The following is a 19,610-nucleotide window of genomic DNA, read 5'->3' on the forward strand; positions in this document are numbered from 1 at the left end:
CTATTACAGCCTACCCACCGCACATCACAGCTCACTAACCGAGGGGTATTCACTTTAGCATGGCCCTACCAACCTAAATAGCAAAAGATCCAAAGGCAAACCTTAATTGCCTGTGAAAAGAGTCAAACATTTCAAAGTACAGTAACTGTTAGAGCCTATCAACCACCCTGGCAATTACACTGCCGCAAATATTTAAATTTGTGGTTTTGGAGAGGAGTTTGGGGGGAATCATGATGTGCTAAGCAGCTTGGTGCTGAGGCTGAAACATGGACGCATTCAAATTCAGCCTGGAAAAAAAAATGGAAAAGAATTTGTAAGAGCCGGCAGAAATGGAGCCCTCAGCCTTCAGCGATATGTAAACACATCATTTTATTAAAGTCAAGAGTGCCAGGGTATGACAGAGATTATAAAGGGAACACGGGTTCAGATTGTATACATGGGTTGGGTTACTGTACCTATGGAGCAGAGCAATAACAGCTTCCATATGCCTGTCTGAACATATGGGGTTTTTTCAACATCATCATTTACTTTGAGTGATGGCCGTGGTATTTCAGACAAACAGATGTGGGGAAAAGACAAATTTCTAGGAGGTATTTACTTACAGTACAGTAAAGTATAGTGAAGCATGACAATGCCCTAATATTCAAAGCAGTGTTACACAGGGAAGGGGGTTTAGTCTTGCACCAAGACACTGGGGGAAAAGAAGCGTATTTCTACCCTCATGGACAGAAATACTAAGGTAAAATCACTGCAGGCCTGCTGAGATTCAAATGCTTCCTCAAAGAGTGTAAGAACTGGCAAATTTTATCTGTCAAAAATGCTGCTCCAGCCAGTAAGCAAGGTTTGGAGCTCTACTGCTTTACAAAAATAAGCAGATCTATGAAAGCTTTCCAAGCTACTCTCAGAGCCATTTTTAAAGATTTAAGCAACGGGTCCCGTTAACCTACTGACCCTTTTTTTTTGGTTTAATATAGCACAGAGAGGCTGAAGGAGATTCAGGGTTTGATTGAAATAAGAAAACGTCGAGAAAAACAGACATGATAAGGAACTTTTGTGTTGCAAAAGTGTTTTGTACTCCATAAATCATCTCACAATACGTCCTTAATATTAAACAGACTACTGGGTGGTCATCGCGGGTGTAAGTGACATAAATGTGACACTGTGATAAGCAGCTCTTATCATCACCCAGTCTCTCTCTTTCTCTTATTCTTCTCTGGATACACTCTGTTCTGTGTAATGACGCTACAAATGCAATCACTCAGAGAAAGATGTTTGTGCGTATGTGTGTTCGACCGGGCTGAATGTGAAGTTTGAAGTTGCTGGCCAGTGACCACTGCTGTTTGTTTGACTGTTGCCTTCCTGACCGCCACTCTGACCAGACCGCAGAGAAAAAAAAACCAACACATTTCTCCAACAGCAAGAGCTCGGATCCAAAACTGGTCTCAGGGCCCATTTTGCTGAGTCTGGACACAAGCAAAGAATCAATATATTGGAATTTGGTGTAGCAGCAGTTTTCTACTGGAGGTCTATGACTCTAACCATGACATAATGGTCATAGGATTTCGTTGACTATGTGTTTACTGCTCTGGCATCAGCTCTTTTTTGGTATAAATATCTTAAGAACCTTGATGTGTGTTAGTTAAGATTATCAGTCATCCTGATCACAGGGTATATTTAGGCTGCTACTAATTGAAAACTGGATTTGTTATTTATATATAACTTCAATTACTTTTTAAATACTATGAAAAAAATTAGCAGATGTACAAACAAAGATTATTGTCTCTGTTACATCTCTCAATCTAATGATGGCCTCAGGATTGGTCCACAAAGTGCAGATAGTTATAAAAAACAAGAGAAGACACAGAGAGAACGAGTGCATGGTCGTGTGTGTGTGTGTCTATGCTGTAAACACATGAGAAATCATTCAGGGTTAGAAAATGTTAGCTCTGGTTTGGCAGTGTGTGACTATCGACCACTAATGCTGTCTCCTTAAACAATTTCCAAAACCTCAAAAAAAAAGAAAACAAAATCACTAAATAGTTCTTTCACATAGACACAGATAACAATGAAAAACAGAATCTTTATCCACAGTCTTGTAATACTACATGATCTTATTGTTCAGCTTCTTTAAGCTCCTTTAAGCTTCATATGACAATAATGTAATAACTAATTAACAGGTGTAGATGGAGCATTTTGTTTTGTTGCAGCAGCAAACAATAGCAAAACATATTTCATTTTTAAAAAGTGATGCATGTTTATATCATGGACGTTTTGGCAAATAAGTTTATAGCACTTGGATAAAAAGTTGTTGTAATATACTTTTTCAGATGCTTAGTGTCATCACTCCTGACAAACAAACATGAACAAGGCTTCCATAACCACTAAATCACCAGGACACCCAAACACTTAACTCTTGTGATATCTTAAGTTTCCTTTGGCAAAGCCCAATTGGCATCCGACCAGCCAATCTGACAGGGAATAAATTATCAAGTATAAACTGTTTTGTTAACTTGTTGTGGCGATAAAGCTTATGGAAGGCAAAAATGAAAACCCTCAACAATTTTCCACATGGGTCAGTCAGGAATCTGCAGGCCAACCCCTGCAGGCTAATGGGATCATTACTCGGGAAGAAAAATATGCAAAATATGCGGCTGCTCTTTAAAAAACAACATTACATTAATTCCTCTGAATCTGAGTTAGTTTGTCGTCAAGTCTGGATGAATTTCAAGTAAACAAAATTTATCTTAAGCTTGCAGCGTTACAGTGTACATCTAAAAGAAAACATTGTTCGTTCCCAGTTTCTGGTCACGTCACATTGACAGTAGAGTAAATTGTTAGCTAGAAAATACACCAACACAAAATGCAGAGTAGACAATGACTGCATCTTTCATCTGTCGAGATGTCCAATGACTATCTCATGTCTCTCTGAATCAGTATATGATTCAGGGAGACATGAGATGGTCACTGATAGGACTGATCTCACAGCTAATTGTAACAGGGAAGTTGAGTGCGCCAACATAATGGGCACCATTGTAGTGTGTGTGTGTGTGTGTGTGTGTGTGTGTGTGTGTGTGTGTGTGTGTGTGTGTGTGTGTGTGTGTATCCTTTGACCCCTCCAGGGATAATTAAGGACACATTTTACCCAGGTCTGTCTACGGTATGGCTTGGGGGCTGGGGCATGTATGTGTGTGTTTTCAGTATGTGTGTGTTTTCAGTGTGTGTGTGTGTGTGTGTGTGTGTGTGTGTGTTACTGCACATGCACCTTAATGTGCCCCATCCTGTTCCTTGTACACGCCGACCCAACCTGCCCTCCGTATGTCTAAGACTAGTGCTTCTGGGCTGATTGGCCGTATCACTTTCACTCAGCAGCTCATACACACACACACAGACATACGTACACATACACACACAGAGGCACACACCTTTTTAGACCAAGTCCTTGTAAAGGTACCTCCTTAGGGACCCACCGTGAAATGTACTCCTTGTTAGGGCGTGAGTGTGTGTGTGTGTGTGTGTGTGTGTGTGTCTGCTTTTCCTCAGCTGTTTCCTCACAGCTCAGAGACCAACAGACTGTGAAGGCCTCCCTCTCTCTCTCTCTCTCTCTCCACTCAAAGCGCGCTGCTTTTCTGCTTCTGAACTGACGAAAGAAAACTATGGACGAGGACGTTTCTGACAATGTCATTGTGAGGAAAATCTGACTGCGAAATTGATGGCACTAAAATTGAATCCTCTCTGCCCCCACACATCTCCCATGATGAACACAAACAAATTCTGGAGGAACAGATTCTTTCCAAAGTCTTATCTGTGTTAACAGTGAAAATATCATAAAGGCTTTTAAGGTTTCAGTGACAATAAATCCGCTTGTTAACGTAAAAGTCCATTTTGTGCCAAAGTATGAGTGTTAACTACAAATTTGATGATGTGAAACAAACTAGAAACAAATTAAGCCATCTGGGCACAATAACTAAAACTATTTATTAGAGGACATGGTAAAGTGCAACTGTTATTTAGACATACATATATCTTCAGGGCTGTAGCTTTTCTGCTAGTCAGTGCACAATTTATTTGAGAATCTGCATATATAAGCACAATGAAAGAGTATGTAGTGTTATGGTTGATGTTTTTCATTTGGATTTTAACGTGTGCCCAAAACTCGCCGTGTTATATTTTTGATGGTTGGTGTATAGCTGTATCTTATAACCTCATAGGAGGGGTAAATGTTTTGCGTAACACTGACGTAAGAACCAACCAACTAACTTTATCTCGACTGAAAACCCAGCTGAACTAATGATTACAATACATCTGTAATCTTTATTAGGTGTGAACAACAGTTTGACTGAAGAACCAGAGGCCAAACAAACCAACAAGACTCCAGGAGGACAAAGACTGTCTGCCTTAGATATACAACCCCCAACGACAAAGCATGAATACACATGCACACTCACAAGAGTTATTCATGGTTAGGTAGACAACTTTGTGTAATCTTCCCTGCTGTTATCTGCTCTCTTTATCCTCCCTGCTTTAACTCAAGTCTCTTATCAGACAGCTGTTACTTATGAGGTTGGTGCATAGTTACAAAGGAATTCAAAGTATTAAAATGACATTTTTAAAGCTATGTGAACGGACTCCACAGAGGACAGGCCGCATGTTTGTTTCTGTTCTGTTCTGAACTGATAAAAAGGAGGGTTTATTGAGCCCCTCCTTCAGACCCAACATAACTCTGACTTTATTTGAACCCTGAGCTGATAAAGACCATCATCTGTAGGCCAGTGGGTTTGTCCACTAAGCCACTGATCACTCGCAGGGCTGGTTATCAGCCCCAGTTTCCTTGGATTTAGTGCACTCTGCATTCTGTCGTGGAGTAATGCCAGCTTCGTTACAGTGACATGGCACCTTCCTAAATAGGGATGAAATTCTCGGATGAAGGCAGATGATGTGCTTTGACCTTTCAGTGTAACTGACACCAAATTAATTTGTGTGACTATCACAAAATCTTCGAAAAAGAAATCCTCAAAGACAGAATATCTGATTTGTAGCATCCACCAAAAAAAGAGGAATAGTGGAAACTATATATTTTGTAGGTGTATTTCTATTTTATGTTATATTTTCATATCTGAACAGAGCTTTAATTCCTTCCAGACCAGAAAAAGAAGGCATGAGTACCACTTCTCCAACCATCTGGGATTTTTGTCCCCATTTTCTTAGATTGTCCTTCTCTTTCTCTACATGAGTTTGTTAGGCTGCATGGACAAATACGTTTTCCCTCTCCGCCGCAGAAGTGCTCTTCCAACAATAAAAGAAATTTAAATAATTTTGTAGTGAGGATAAAGTTCATATTATTACATACATTGATTAACCGACAGAGGTACAGACAAATAAAGACTTAAACGTTGTCTCATGGATTGGCATTTTAACCGGAAACGCTGGCATCTGTGAAGCTGATGCTTTAATATCACCCCCAATATTTACCCCATTTTATTCCCTTATAGTTTGTTTTAAACACCAACCTGCTCCGAAGGCGAAGAAGAAGCTCTTATCAGGGTGTTCCTCTAGCAGAGCCTTGACCCTCTTGCCCATCCTTTCATTCCTTTTGTAGATGAGTTCCTGTCGGAAGTAGCTGTCTATTTCCTGGGCAGTCACCTGCTCACTGGGTGGCAGTGTCACATTATTGAAGTTAGGAACCTAGGATTGAAGAGGTAATGTTTCATGAAGAGGAAAAGAAGGAGAGGAGATTTTGTTTGTTTTGACTTTTCATTTGGATTTGCTCTGAAATCTTACCAAATTATACCACTGACCAAAAAAGTCCAAAGAATGGATGTAAAGTAAGTACTGGGACTTATAAAAGTGCACAGGAGGAAGAACAATAAAGGGAAAGATGTGGCAAGGATGACAGAAAGAAGAAGAAGAGCAGAGAAGAAAGTAGAGCAGAAGAAGTAAACTGGCAACAGTATAGAGAAGCTGCGGGGGTATAAGAGTAGGTGTGGGGGATGGAAGGTCAGTCAGAGGGTTAGGGGTGAAGGTAAAAGGTCAAGGGTTGTGTCACTGAGACACTCCAAATGGCCAAGGGGTCAAAATGATTCTTAGCTTATTAACTGGAGTGAAAGTAGTTAAAGTCCACAGCTACATAAGATAAGATAAGATAAGATGTTTTTTAATGTCAGTAAGTAGGAGGGACTGACCTGTGAGGTGTCGTGATTAAAGATGATGGAGTTGAGATCTCCACAGTTGTAGTGCCTGATGAGGTCTTCAGTGGTGTACGGAACTTGTAGGCTTCCCGCCCTCAGCGACTCCTGCTGTAATAACGTCTGGTTCAGGGCAAAGATTACCTAAAATGACACAATGACGACCAGTTATTGATCAATTTATTTTCACCATGATGAAAGGCGCACTGGCACTGGACATCTTTATGTTAAGTCAAAGAACAATGTTTAAATGTTGCTCACATTTCCAGTCTTGAGAGATGTTATAGACCCAAAATGTGACATTAAGAAACAGCAAACAAGAATTTGGATATGGTTATATCTTTTATTGAACCCTCTGAGATGAGAGACACATGTAATTTAGGCTAAAAACAAAGCAGGTGGTTAACTGAGTAAGAGATTTAGATCTGAACTAACTATTAGAGACAGTTTGAGTTTTTCCTGCCAAAAACCCTCTCTGCCCTGCTGCAGACATTCGGCTATTGTGTGAGCGTGAAATCGGCCTGTGTTTGGTGAGAGGGCCCTGGTGAGCCTGCCGCCTATGATCAGCACCGCAAGGACACACATATGCATAAATGCACACACAGATACACTCACACGAGAAGGTCCTACTGTCCGCATGCAGCGAGACTGAGGCAGACACACAGAAACCACCGCCACTCGCCTCAGCGTATGGTCTCCCTCTGATCTCGCCACCACACACACACACACACACCTTTCACCCTGCAAGCCATTGATCTTGATCCGCATGAAAGAGGGAAGATTGTATGGTTTATTTGTTTCTCAAAGGGACCACTCTGTCAAAGCGAAGATGTGTTTTGTCAGCTGTGGTAGTATGTAAATGTGTCTACAGTATGTCTGCATGTTTTTACAATTTAGTGTGCATCTGCGCATGTATTCAGCTATGTGTGTGTGTGTGTGTATGTGTGCACTTTCAGATCTTGTGTCAAATGAATTGTGTATTGATATGCATACCCGTACGCTAACCAGGCCAACCCAAGCGGCTGTTTTTTTTTTTTTTTCATGTTCTGTTTTCTAAGGTGCTCTGATGACACTTTTCTCTCTCGGCCGGCCCATTGTGGGAGCCTCGGTGTAGCAGAGGAGAAGAGGGCAGCGTGGAGCAGATGCCTTCTTGTCAGGGGACAAAGAACCCCTCCGTCACCCTCTCTTCTCCTCTCCTCTGCGCTCCCTTCCAGCTTTCATCGGCCGCGCATCAAAGTGGCGCTCTGCATATGAAAAGGGCCCCGTCTTTATGCCACGCAAATTAGCCTATCGCCGCCCCTCCCCGACTCATTTCACAAAAACACCCTCACATCTGTGCCACGTCCGTGAAGGAAGGCCCTCATCTGCAGGGTCTCCCCTTTTTCTCAGCTCTCTCTTCTCTTTCTCCGCTCGCCGTGCCTTTCAGCCCCTTAAATTATGGCTGTGAAGGGAGGAGGAGGGGAGAGAGGAGGGGGAGGATCAGTCATAGCCAGATAAAAAAGAAAGAGAGTTTAAAAAAGAGTGGGAAGGTTTAGGGAAGGAAAGAAACAGACAGACAGGAAGAAAACACAAACAAGAGAGTGAGGAAGGATACAGAAAATAGGAGCAGAGAGGAGCAGCGAAAGAAAGAAAACCTTAACCAATGATTTCTTTCTTTCTCCTGTGATCCTCCTCTTCTGTTAGTGCACTGTGGGTCAGTGGGTGCATTTTCCCACTCGGCTCCTTTCATCAGGTCCCCCTGTTTCTTCTTCTCCTCCATTGCTGCCCCCTGTCCCGCCCCTCGAGCACGCACACACAGACACACAGACACACCCCTTGCTGATATCAAAGCAAGCGGAGCCAATGAAAGTCAATAATTGCCCTTTGTCATGGAAATGTCCCCTCTTGTTGAGATGGAGTGGGGTGGGTGTGTGCATCCAGAGCAAACATCATCACAGTCGGATTCCCACATGTGGAGATTTGGAGTGTTCAGTGGCTCGGCTAAAAAAAAAAAAAAAAAAAAAAAAACTCTCGCTCTGCGCTCTGGAGTGTGTTGGCTTGGCTTAGTATTTGCAAAACAAGTCGTAAGCATGCTTACTGGAGGATCTTTGAGGAGAAGTTACATTCAGTTTATTTATGAAATGGTGGATCACTTTCCAACAGTCATAAAAATCATTAGTCTGTTGAGAACTGTAATTACGAAGACAGATGGCAGCAATTTCGTTCGCAACTGAGTGGAAAAACTGTACGCACTAAAGCCAAATGTTTGCTTGCTACAAGCGGCATCATTAGAAGTGGGACATTTCAACCTGTTTCACAAGCACAGGATCCACTGTGTAAATTAATCAATCACTGAGTCCTAAATTCTTACAGAGAGACGTGGGAAGCCACACATCGGCCACTGACCAATCACAACTTGCCGTCTTTCACAACCCGCATAAAGTGTATTTGATCGGGAAGAAGCTGTCAGGGACCAGCTTCACCGATCACCTGACACCAAGGTCGTTGGTTTCCCTGATTGTGTGTCACTCGACAAGTGAAAGCAAAAAAAATTTGGACTTGTTTGTCCTTTTGTTGGGACATTGTGAGGCGTCCCACCACAGCACCATACACACTCCTTTTTGGCCCCAACACCCTGTGTCTGTCAGGTCAGGCTGTTATTCGGTTGATATTATGTGGTCTGATCAAAACTGTTCCGTTACCACGACAACAAATCTGAGGAGTCACCAGCTACCTTGCTACACATGCGAGGTGGTGGAGGCACCATGAACGAGCAGATCACTAATTAGACAGCATAGTTTAGGATGCAGGATGAACATTTAACTTAAAGAATATAAAACCGACAGACCAACTGAAGAGAAAGACGCGTTCCAACAGCAGGATAAGATGACGGCACAACAGCCAGCAGAATTCAAAACAGGCTCAACGCACTGCTCTCATGCTACATTTATCTCTAGTGTAATTCAACCTTATCGCTGCCGTCTTATTCACCATAAACATAACAAAGACAATCTGAGGTATTTTATCTGAGTAACAATGTGTCAGCAACACATTTTGCCTGTATAGAAATGTACAGTGCATGTAAACTGTATGCGAGGTCCTGTCACAGTAAGACTCTGGTGCAAAGTGAACAGCTTGTAAACATAAACTCCTTGTATGGCAAAGTAAGCCTCTGGCTAATTGAAGCCATTCTGATCGTAAGTGCTGGCACTGGATTTGGATAGTGTTTCAGTAACTTAATTTCCAATTCAATTTTAATAGGACACTAAAGAGGAGCATGTGTGTGCCCGCATGCGAGGATCTTTTTTCCTTGTGTGTGTGTGTGTGTGTGTGTGTTTATTTTTGTTTTTCTGAATCACTGTGTGTGCATGTGCAAGCAGAAAAGCACGTCTCTGGGTTTGAACAAGTGTTTCAAAAGTAGCTTGTCCACAGTGTTGACAAACCATGGGCACAGACAGACGTGCAACCACACACACACGCACACACACATACACAAGGGACTTGCAGCCAATTCAATGAGCCTTGGCCATCTCCCAAGTACAAATGAAGACTTCCAACAGCTCCTCTGTTTCCTCCTGACTCTGTGATGTTATCAGAGAAATATACCTCTCTCTCTCTTTCTCTTCCTCTCTCTCTCTTTCTGTCATACACACACATGGACAGGGTAAGAGACAGAGATGAGAACACACTAAGATTTCTACCAGAAATCAGTGGAGAAAGAAATGGGAGAGAGGGAAAGAAAGAGAAAGAGAAAGAGAAAGAGAAAGAAGAGAGAGAGAGAGAGAGAGAGAGAGAGAGAGAGAGAGAGAGAGAGAGAGAGAGAGAGAGAGAGAGAGAGAGACTGACTCTCAGAACTAATGTTAACAGTGAAATCTCAGAGGAGGAAAGCATAAGCATAGATGAAGACAGACAGAAATAGGCAGAGATATGGATTCTGAGTAACTTATGAGTGATGTTATCAGAAATGAAATGTTAGTCGGAGCAGTCATCCCTAAAACAAGACCTATCAGGAGCAGAGCAATACCGCCAGTAGAGACTGAGACTCTGAGGTATAGTCCTCAGGAAGTCCAACATTAACACACCATTCTTCTTTTTCTTTTTTTTTTTTAAACTGCAGGAAGCAACCTGTCCGTTATTTAATATTCCAGACAAGGTGAGGTTTAATTTTCCTCTACGTAGTAGATATACAATTGAACAAAAAATTTTACATCCCATTTTCTTATAGTTTGCCCGCCGCTAAGAAATAGAGAAACTTTATAAAATGTTGCATAAAAAGTGAAAAAGTAGAAAACTGAGGGCAAGTGGTTTGAGAAGTGTCTATGGACATTTCCAAAAAAACATATATTTGGTGGAGGAGACTGATTCTTGTTGTGGAAGGGAAGGTCAAAACTGGGAACACAAAAATGTATTTTTAAATTCATTCACATTTGTAAAGGAATGGCTGCGTCAACAGTAGCAAACAGGTATTGCAGCAGCAAAAAATATGGCCTCAGTTTCATTCAGCAGGTATTCACTGGCACTCCCCATTCACACACACACACACACACACATCTGTACATAAATCTTTCACCACTGCACAAGTGAGCTTTCACTTTCTGGCTGAAAACTCACCATTTAAACAGACATACACACACACATACACACACACACACACACCTGTCAGTTTGAGTTATCTGTATTGTTTCTACACTCTGTCCCTCTACCCTTCCTCGTCTACCTCTTTTCCTCCCCCATGTTCCTTTTTTCTCCTCTCCGTTCCCTCCTTCCAACTCCCCCCTGAGCACATTTTCTCTTACTTTCCTCCCACCCTGCCTGCACCTCCACTCTTACTCCTCCATTCATCCTCCCATCATTTCACTCCTCCCTTCCTCTCCTCTTTGATCCTGTACATTCCCTCCCTCCCTCCCTCTCCCCCTATCCGTCCTTCCATCCATCTCTCCCTCCTTTTCTCCTCTTCTCCTTTGATCCTACACATCCCCTCTATCAGCCAGGTCTTTTAAGATTTGACCCCTGCATTCCACAGGTCACTAATGACCTCGTTCTGTGTGTGTGTTTTCGTGCATGTAAGTGTGTATACACCTGTACAAGATTAGGTTGTTTCTCCGTGTGTTTGCATGTACATGTATGCATCTATCCATGTATATGTGAGCATGTGTGTGTATGTGTGTGTGTTTAAATGCCTCATCACTGTGGATTACTGCAGCCTCTGCAGAGCTCAAAGCAAACCTTTGAAGACAGCTTTATTAATTTTCCAATACGAGAGAAAAGAAAGGAAATATTTTTTCCTATACACAGGTGAGACGGAGGGGAGAGAGTGAAAAAGAGAAAAAGAAAGATGGTTTTCTCACAAAGGCCTAAATCTTTCAAAAGAATGGTGACCAGAAATTGCTTTTCCCTCTTTTTGAAAGGAAAATCCATCCTCCAGTCAAACTGATATGTCCTATCAAGTTTGATCTTGGATGTTTCAGTCAATGAATGCTGACATGAACAACTCTCTCACACAGTCAGACGGCTGAGGTCTGTGTGTGAAAGTTTCTCTTCTATCGAAATGTTCATTCTGAACTGGACCGTTTTCAGCACAAATAATTTAATTCATCTGTTCACCTATAAAATGTCTGAAAAGAGTCTATTGAAGTTCCCGGAGACATCTTCATGTTGCTTACTCCAGCTGATCAACAATCTAAAACCCAAGAGTAATCAATTTGCAATGATTTCCAGCAGAACAGAGAACAGTAGCAACTCTGATCACTTGAGAAGCTTGAACCAGCAGCATGTTTGACATTTCAAAAATGTTTTTAAAGCCAAGTCTAACAGTGTGAGAAACTACGTTATGCCATCAGACTGTTAAATGCTCATGATGTGTCAGATGATTATTTTTTATTGTTTTATCTGGTGTCAAAGTCTCAGGACTTCTCTCTCTCTCGCGCTCTCTCTCTCTCGCTCTCTCTCTCGCGCTCTCTCTCTCTCGCTCTCTCTCTCGCGCTCTCTCTCTCTCTCTCTCTCTCTCTCTCTCTCTCTCTCTCTCTCTCTCTCTCGCCCTGTAAAAACATTCTTGCGGGGTGCATTTACCTTGGTGCCTGGACGCAGTCAAATATTTAGGCTGTCACAGGGAATCAGCCTCAAACCAAATGGCTGAAGGTGTGTGTGTGAAAGTGTGCGTGTGTGTGTGTGCATCTGGGATTATGGTGATCGAATTTGTCAACTACTCGAGCCCCCCACTCTATCCTGCTTCACTCCACCCTGAACAAGCTGTACATGAGAGACACACACACACGCCAACACATTCATACACATCTATGATGATAAAATACTGAATGAGAAATGAATTAAAATTTGACAGAAATAAAGTCTCAGTCATAGTCTGTGATTCATTAGAATTAACTGACTGAAAGAAAATAAGCTGCAGACAATTATGATGAATTAATTAAACACTGACATTACATTATGAATTGACTGACTTGGACAAAATAAGTATTTTGAAGATGTGACCTTAGGGTCTGGGAGCTGTTTTCTAACACCAAACTCACTGACAGTAACCAAACAGGAGGAGGAGAGCTTGTGTTTGCTGGCAAACACAGACATCCACTGTTCACAGATTTTTCCTGCCTCTGTCTTTCTGTCACTCTCCTTTTCTTTCTCTCTCTCTCTCTTTCTGCCTCTCACACACATACATGCACATACAAAACCCCACAGAGCAGCCAGCCAGGCCCTCAGTCCATCAGTCCCTCTAAGAAACAACACGTGGGTCTTGAAAACACAGCGAGCCACAAGGAAAACAGCCATCAATCTCTACAACTGTCTGTTGACTGAAGGAACACTGTTAATCTTCAGGACAGCGCAAGTCAAGAACAACACTGCAGAAACTGTTTCATGCCGAGAGTCGAAGAAATGCAGCTGTGAGCACTTAGTATGGATACACACTGACCATGCAGGTATTCACATTTTGTGTGTGTGTCATCATGCAAACAGGGAGAGAAGAGTAAATTAGATCAAGATTGTCCACAATCACACAGGAAAAAAGTAGAGACACTGCAACAAGAGACAGCCCCAAAGATTCATTATCACTCGTAGACCAGCTACATTGGCTACTGTTCATTGTTCAGTGCATTTGTCTTTGTCGTATCTTATCGGACAAGACAAGTATTTTATCTTCTTTTTATCACACACGCTTCCAGAGACATGGAAGGATGTATATTCATCGGTTAAACTCTTCAGGCAGGATTCATATTTCAGGGCAGAAACACACATACACACAGCTTCTGCTCTGAGGTCAGACAGTTTGACCTCTCCAAGACTCTAAAGGTCACTAATGGACTTCCTTCACTGGTCGCTCCGATACTGAGGTCACATAAATAACATTGTTAAGCCTTCATCATTTTAGAACTTTAATCGTACTTTATTTTCTCGGTAATGCATGTGAATGTGAAGTTTATGATGTATCAGTTATAAACTAGCACCGATGGGTTGATTTAATGTGTCAAGAGTCACTTAAGTTCTTTTTTTTTTTTTTTTACAAAGTTGTGCAGAGAGTGCTAGAGCAACAAAAAAAGATGTCAAGAGTAAAATAATAATATGGTATGGAAAATGTACACATTCCAAAGGGCTGTGTTTTCCAAGTAAAAGCCCTACATACTGAAACTGTTGTGACGTTTCAGCTTATTGTCTAAGTTTGTAACTGACCTATCAAACATAGAATTTATTTTAATACATTTCTTTAATGTGGACAACACTGCTATGTTCCTCCAAATAAAACTCACATAACCTGAAGGACAAAGTGCTGCTTTATGGGTTGAAATAGCTGTCTTACTTGTTTTCACAGGACACTGACAGTTTGGAAGTTTGAAACGTCTTGAATTCCATGGATTAAAACATCCATTGAGCTAATTTGGGTAAAATGCTTTGTTTCAGATTTTACTATTACTTCCTGTTCTGAATCCACACAGCTGCTCTTAAAAAAACCCCACTGCATTTAGACTTAAAGACATCAAATTTCCCACAGCACAGGATGATGGGTACAATTTTGTTTAGGCAATGTGTTTTCGGCTCTGCACAACAAAAACAGCAGACAGCAGCTCCAGAAATAAATCTCCAAGTTTTGACTCTGCACAAGTCAGATAGAGAGAGAGACAGACAGCAGGAATCAAAAACCCACACAGCGCTATTTAAGAGTATCTGCAGTTCCCTTAAACCACTGGCCCAGACTCAGAACCAAGGCACCGCTGGCAAACCAAACCGAAGAGGCCACTCACACACCCCAGCACACAGCCATACACGCTCACATTAATATGCATATCAACACTTTCAGTCAGCTTGCATCGCTTCCCTTGTTCTAAACAAAAACACAATATGCTCAAACCTGACCTTTAACGCTATCACCAGTCCAAACACCACATCTCACATAAATACACACACAAACAGAATGAGTCTATGTCATGGAAAGTAGGACCTGGTATCCAAACCATCTGTGAAATGGATCTGTTTATTGTGGTGAAAGACTGATCAATTAAGGAGACAAAGGGGCTGAGAGAGATAAACAGAAGACGTAAACAACATTTAGAGACAGACAGTGGGAGGAAAGAGAGAACCATGCCTGTAGGGAAAGATAAAAAAAAAGAGATGAAGGGATAAACAGGCATAGGTGGAAAGATGGAAAAGCAAAGAGAGCAAGATGGAAGGAGGAGAGTGATGGTTGTTGTTGTGCAGACGTCTGCCTCGACCCACAGCCTCACAACCACAGACTTCTAAACAGCCAACAAAATATGTAAAACATTCAAACATCCTAAATGTGTTGGGAGTTCAGTTTTCAGACCAGTACGTGTCTCCTTGCATTCAGAGGACGGTACACACATAAACATGCTCCTGTCATGTGAGGTTAAGGCTGAAATAACAACTGTCAAAGCTACACAAATGATACAAGACACTTAACAAAAAAAAAAGACTTCCACCACTTTTAGATCAGGGGAAGAAGTGCTGTGGGAAGAGAAGAGAGACAGCGAAGGAAAGACACACTGAGAGATATGGGGACAGACAGTGGTTTGCATCTGATTTTAGATCACAATTTGGGGATTCAGCTAGTAAGTATTCTTAGGAATCAAACCAGGTTTCATGCTTGTGTCTCTGTTGTGTGACGTGCTCAGTAACATTTCAATGAACACATCTGACCATGAAGCAATTCATAAGTAATAAATCGTTTAGTCTGTAAAATGTGAAAAATGCACATTAAAAATTTCTTACAGCACATGGTGACTTCTTCAGATGGCTTGTTTTGTCCAAAACCCCAAAGACTTTCAATTTACAATGATGTAAAATAAAGAAAAGCCGAGAGTCTTCACATCTTCATTTTTACTTGATAAATGACTTTTAAACAGTTATTGTTGCTTTTCAGCCTCTGGGGACCTTGAATGTCTGTATAAAATTACAAGGCCATCCATCCAGTACTTCTTAAGATATTTCAGTCTGGATGAAAGCAGTGGAAAAACCAACCAACAAACCCACATTGCCATCTGCAGAACTTTGCTGATAGCATTACTTTAAAAAAGTTATCCAGAATGTGAACTGTGAAAGTAACACCAAGGTTGTGAAAACCTTTATAAAGTGACCGCAACACAGAGAGGACAGACACACAGAGAGAGTGAAACAGGGTGGTGAAATGAGCTGGGAGTCCAAACAGTGGTGTTCCTGTTAAACCCTCACAGGTTTTATGATCTCAGCTACCGCAGGCAGACAAACCCCCAAAACACAAACAGTCTTTGGGTAGAGGCAACCCTGAAAAGCTTCACCCACAGCGTGGAACCGAGCTTGGGTGGTGGGAGGAATCTGATATGTGTGTTTATACATGTGTTGGTCTGACATGGGTGGACGCTTGCACAAATGCTTCGAAGCATGTGTGCATTTAATAGCTTACATACACCTCTGTGTGCTCTTGATTATGTATCTGCGAGCGCATGTGTGTGTGTGTGACTAAGCCTGAGTCTGAGAGAAACATATGAGGAAGAACTTAAAGCAGCGATGCACCAACATCACTTTTATCATTGCTGAGACTGATTCAAGCACATTAAATGAAAGTGGATGATACTAATGGGACATATTTGTAACTTAACTATTTTCTCTATCCTCTGGTAACTGAGGTGATGAAACTCAGTGTGGTTTTAAATTCTTTCATGCGGCAAATAGCTCATGAAATTGAAAGGAAATTATCAGGTGTCCACTGACATTTATCTGTCAAAAAACTATGGTGTTGGTATGTTTTGACTACTTTTTACAATTTTGTTTACATATCTGTGTTATGTAAGTAAGGGTAGACAGTAGAGGAGAGAAAGAAAAATGTAAAAAGTCATTATTTCTCTAAAGCGACAGCACCATACACATAAACACAACCACACACCACAGGTTTATACAACATTTCTCCCCCTCTCCCTCTCTCTCTTTATGGATGCAAAACAAGTCAGAGCAGCGGACCATCACATTTCCAGTTGTGTTCGGACCAATATCTGTCAGTCATCCAAGAAGCAACAACTATTAATCAAAATGAAATGTGTTCCCCTGAAAAGATCTTATCTACATGCTGCAGCGACAGGCTGTTAAGAGTTGACAGCACTGTTTTCACCGGTGTCTTTTTTTTACATGCTGCAGGGAAAGTGTGTAAAACCGCAAGACACAAAAATCCCACATTTATCAACTCTTGTTTTGCAAAGTGGCAAACACTGGTAAACTCTAAAGAGGAAACATTTCTGTTCTCAGTCAAGTAAAAGAAAAGTTCAAACAATTATTCCCTTCATTTGAGAAAGAACAGGAACAACTAGTAAAAGATTCAAAGCAGATGCAAGATTATCTTAAATAGTTACTTTGGTAGTTTATCACTTGCTGCATTCAATTATGAGTAACTCAAGTCCCTTACAAAATAACAGCCGACACTAAAAACCGTCCTGGACGTAGAAAACGGATTGTACCTGAATGATGTACAATCCGTCCCTCAGAAGTTTGGTGATGTAGCGACTACTCGCCGGGCTAATAGGTGAACATTTAACTTGTATGACTGATCAGGTGTTTCCACTACAAGAGAAGAAGAAGCTGGATATTAGCATAAAGTGCAAAACCATGGCTAGTAGCCACCTTCTGACGACACTACACAGCCTAGTTTATTCGTTCTAAACCGGTTAATGAAAACACTCCTAATTTTGCGTTTCTTTTTTGCGACATTTCAAAAGTTTGCTTCAAAGTCGCTTGACAGCTATATGGCAAAGCACCTTTCTGACTCACAAGCTAGTCTGCCTGGGCTAGCATTAGCAGGTCACTAGCTTCTAGATGTTCTCGCCAGTTTCTCTCTCTTGTCCAGTTTACTTTTCCCCTAGTGACACTTTCTTTACTGCACCATTTAGTGCCATTGGAATGAAATTATTTTCCACAAGATTTAGTTCCATTTCAGATCGTGGTGTGTCCAGGCCTGTACACTGCCTCTGCAGTACAATACACTTTACTTTTTATCCAGTTTGTATAAACTGCTACCGAGTGCAATATCTTACATACTGATGATTCAAACAACCCACAATTATTAAGACAGTGAACACTTACTGGAAAAGTTACAGACAAGCAATGACATGAATGTCATGGAGCAACTTTGCAATGTCGACTGAAAAACATCACCCAGTTGGAAGAAATTCCTGCTGATGTTTGAGGCAAGTTTTCATAATATTCCTGGTACATGTTAAGATATGGTCAAGACATTTGGCTGTGTGAGTCTTAGTCAGGTCAAAACATTTGCAGAGAACAGCAAAGGCTCACAAAACCCTCCTGTGTGGCACTCACCTGTGAAATTCCACTAAAGTCACCAAAAATGTGGACTGGAGCCAGAGAGACACAAGTGGATTTGTGTCTCTGTGGACACAAGCCAGCTCAAAAACTATATGTTCCCTCTGACTACAGTTCAGCTCTTTAAAGGCTTGTCAAATAAGTTCCATTTTATCAGAAACTACTGTAGCCTATAAGATCATATGAAATCACCCTTATTTGTACTGTGAACGCCACTTGTTAATTGATATTTAAAACTCTTAGGTAAATTTCTATCGATCGAACCCAAAGAGTCTCAGGATGTGACAGGGGAACACATGCTCAGACACTTTAACTCAACTTTCTGTGAATAAACAAAAGTTACCTCAGATTAAACAGGAGAAAAATGAATCCTTTCTCATTTTTGCACTCACAAATAAAAAATCAATTCAAGCCCAAATTGCAAAGTGGCTGCTGCACAAAACCTTTCCACAAGTTCCAGGTGACACTAATAATCCTCTGTGTTGGAGTTTGTGGATAGCTTTGGCCGTGTATTGCTCGGCTGCAGTCCAGCAAGGTTTGGCTCTTGTCTCCAGGCGGTGGAGAAGCTGTATTTAATCCAGACCAGCCACAAACCTGGCAAGTATAGAGAAAGCATAACCATACCGGGAGCAATTTATATGACTTCACGTCAAATTGTGAGAGAGTAACGCTCATTTGAAAACTTAGCCCCTATTTGTCTTTAATTTCTTGGAATTTGGAGCATTTTGTGATCCTTTTTACACTCTCACAGTGCAGATACAAGTTCCTTTTTTCAATCACTGTTTAAGTTTGATACTTAAATGTTTGTTTCAGGTCTGTAATTTCCTTTTTTAGAAATTAAAAGTTGATTATATGTAGATAATATAGGTTTAGATGGCATTACGCTACTGCATGCCAGGTCTGAAGTCACTGTATCTGAGCTGAAACGATTAGATCACCCTGGCCTGTTTCATTACACTGCGAACAAAGGCATTTCACTACTGACATGTATCTGCATGTAAAGAGGACCATTATTCCCTTCTTATCTGATAGCTATCATGTCCACTACCACATTTTTCCTTTCACTCATGGGCGACACCTTAACACTGTACCGTATATGTCAACATGCCCCAGTTTTGCTTTACACTTAATTCAATATGGCAGTTTGGAAATTTAGCAGTAATGCTACTGATGTCAAATTACTTGCAACTGTATACCAACAACGCAATATCAGTTCTCGTCTCTCTGATGTCAAAAGTAAGTTAAGTGCCAAAAGTAGTTATTACTATTAAGTCTAATTAACAAGTGACACTGGAAACCCCAAGGAAGTACGACATTTAATTTACAACCTGAAAAAAAGTATGAACTCTGTTCACTCTTTTTTTGGAAAAAGGAATAATAATGGGACAAGATTTAAAACTGCAGTCTAAATTTCACATCAAAACCGCTGTGAGTTGTGCCCTCTGGGTTAAGACATGTTAAAACAATGAAACCCCCACACACAAGGTGGTTTATGAGTGTTTTGAATAAAGATTTAACTGAAATCTCCAGTGTTTTGATGTAACAAGAGAAATCTGCCAACCGGCATAATGACTTATTGCTGTTTTCCACAACTACTGTATCTTGATACTGTAGCTCACAAAATATTATTATTCCTGTAAA

General features: G+C 41.1%; 1 protein-coding gene across 1 annotated transcript in view; it reads right to left on the minus strand.

The window, feature by feature from the left end:
- trabd2a (TraB domain containing 2A) overlaps nucleotides 1-19,610 on the minus strand; it is a 51,843-nt gene that overhangs the window by 20,951 nt on the left and 11,282 nt on the right. The window contains exons 3-4 of the mRNA XM_041059627.1: nucleotides 6,180-6,326; nucleotides 5,508-5,682 (exon numbers count right to left, since the gene is read on the minus strand). Of these exons, the coding sequence (XP_040915561.1) occupies nucleotides 5,508-5,682; nucleotides 6,180-6,326 (322 nt within the window). The remainder of the gene's footprint in view (nucleotides 1-5,507; nucleotides 5,683-6,179; nucleotides 6,327-19,610) is intronic.

Source organism: Toxotes jaculatrix, chromosome 16, assembly GCF_017976425.1.
Source record: "Toxotes jaculatrix isolate fToxJac2 chromosome 16, fToxJac2.pri, whole genome shotgun sequence".
Lineage (NCBI taxonomy): Eukaryota > Metazoa > Chordata > Actinopteri > Toxotidae > Toxotes > Toxotes jaculatrix.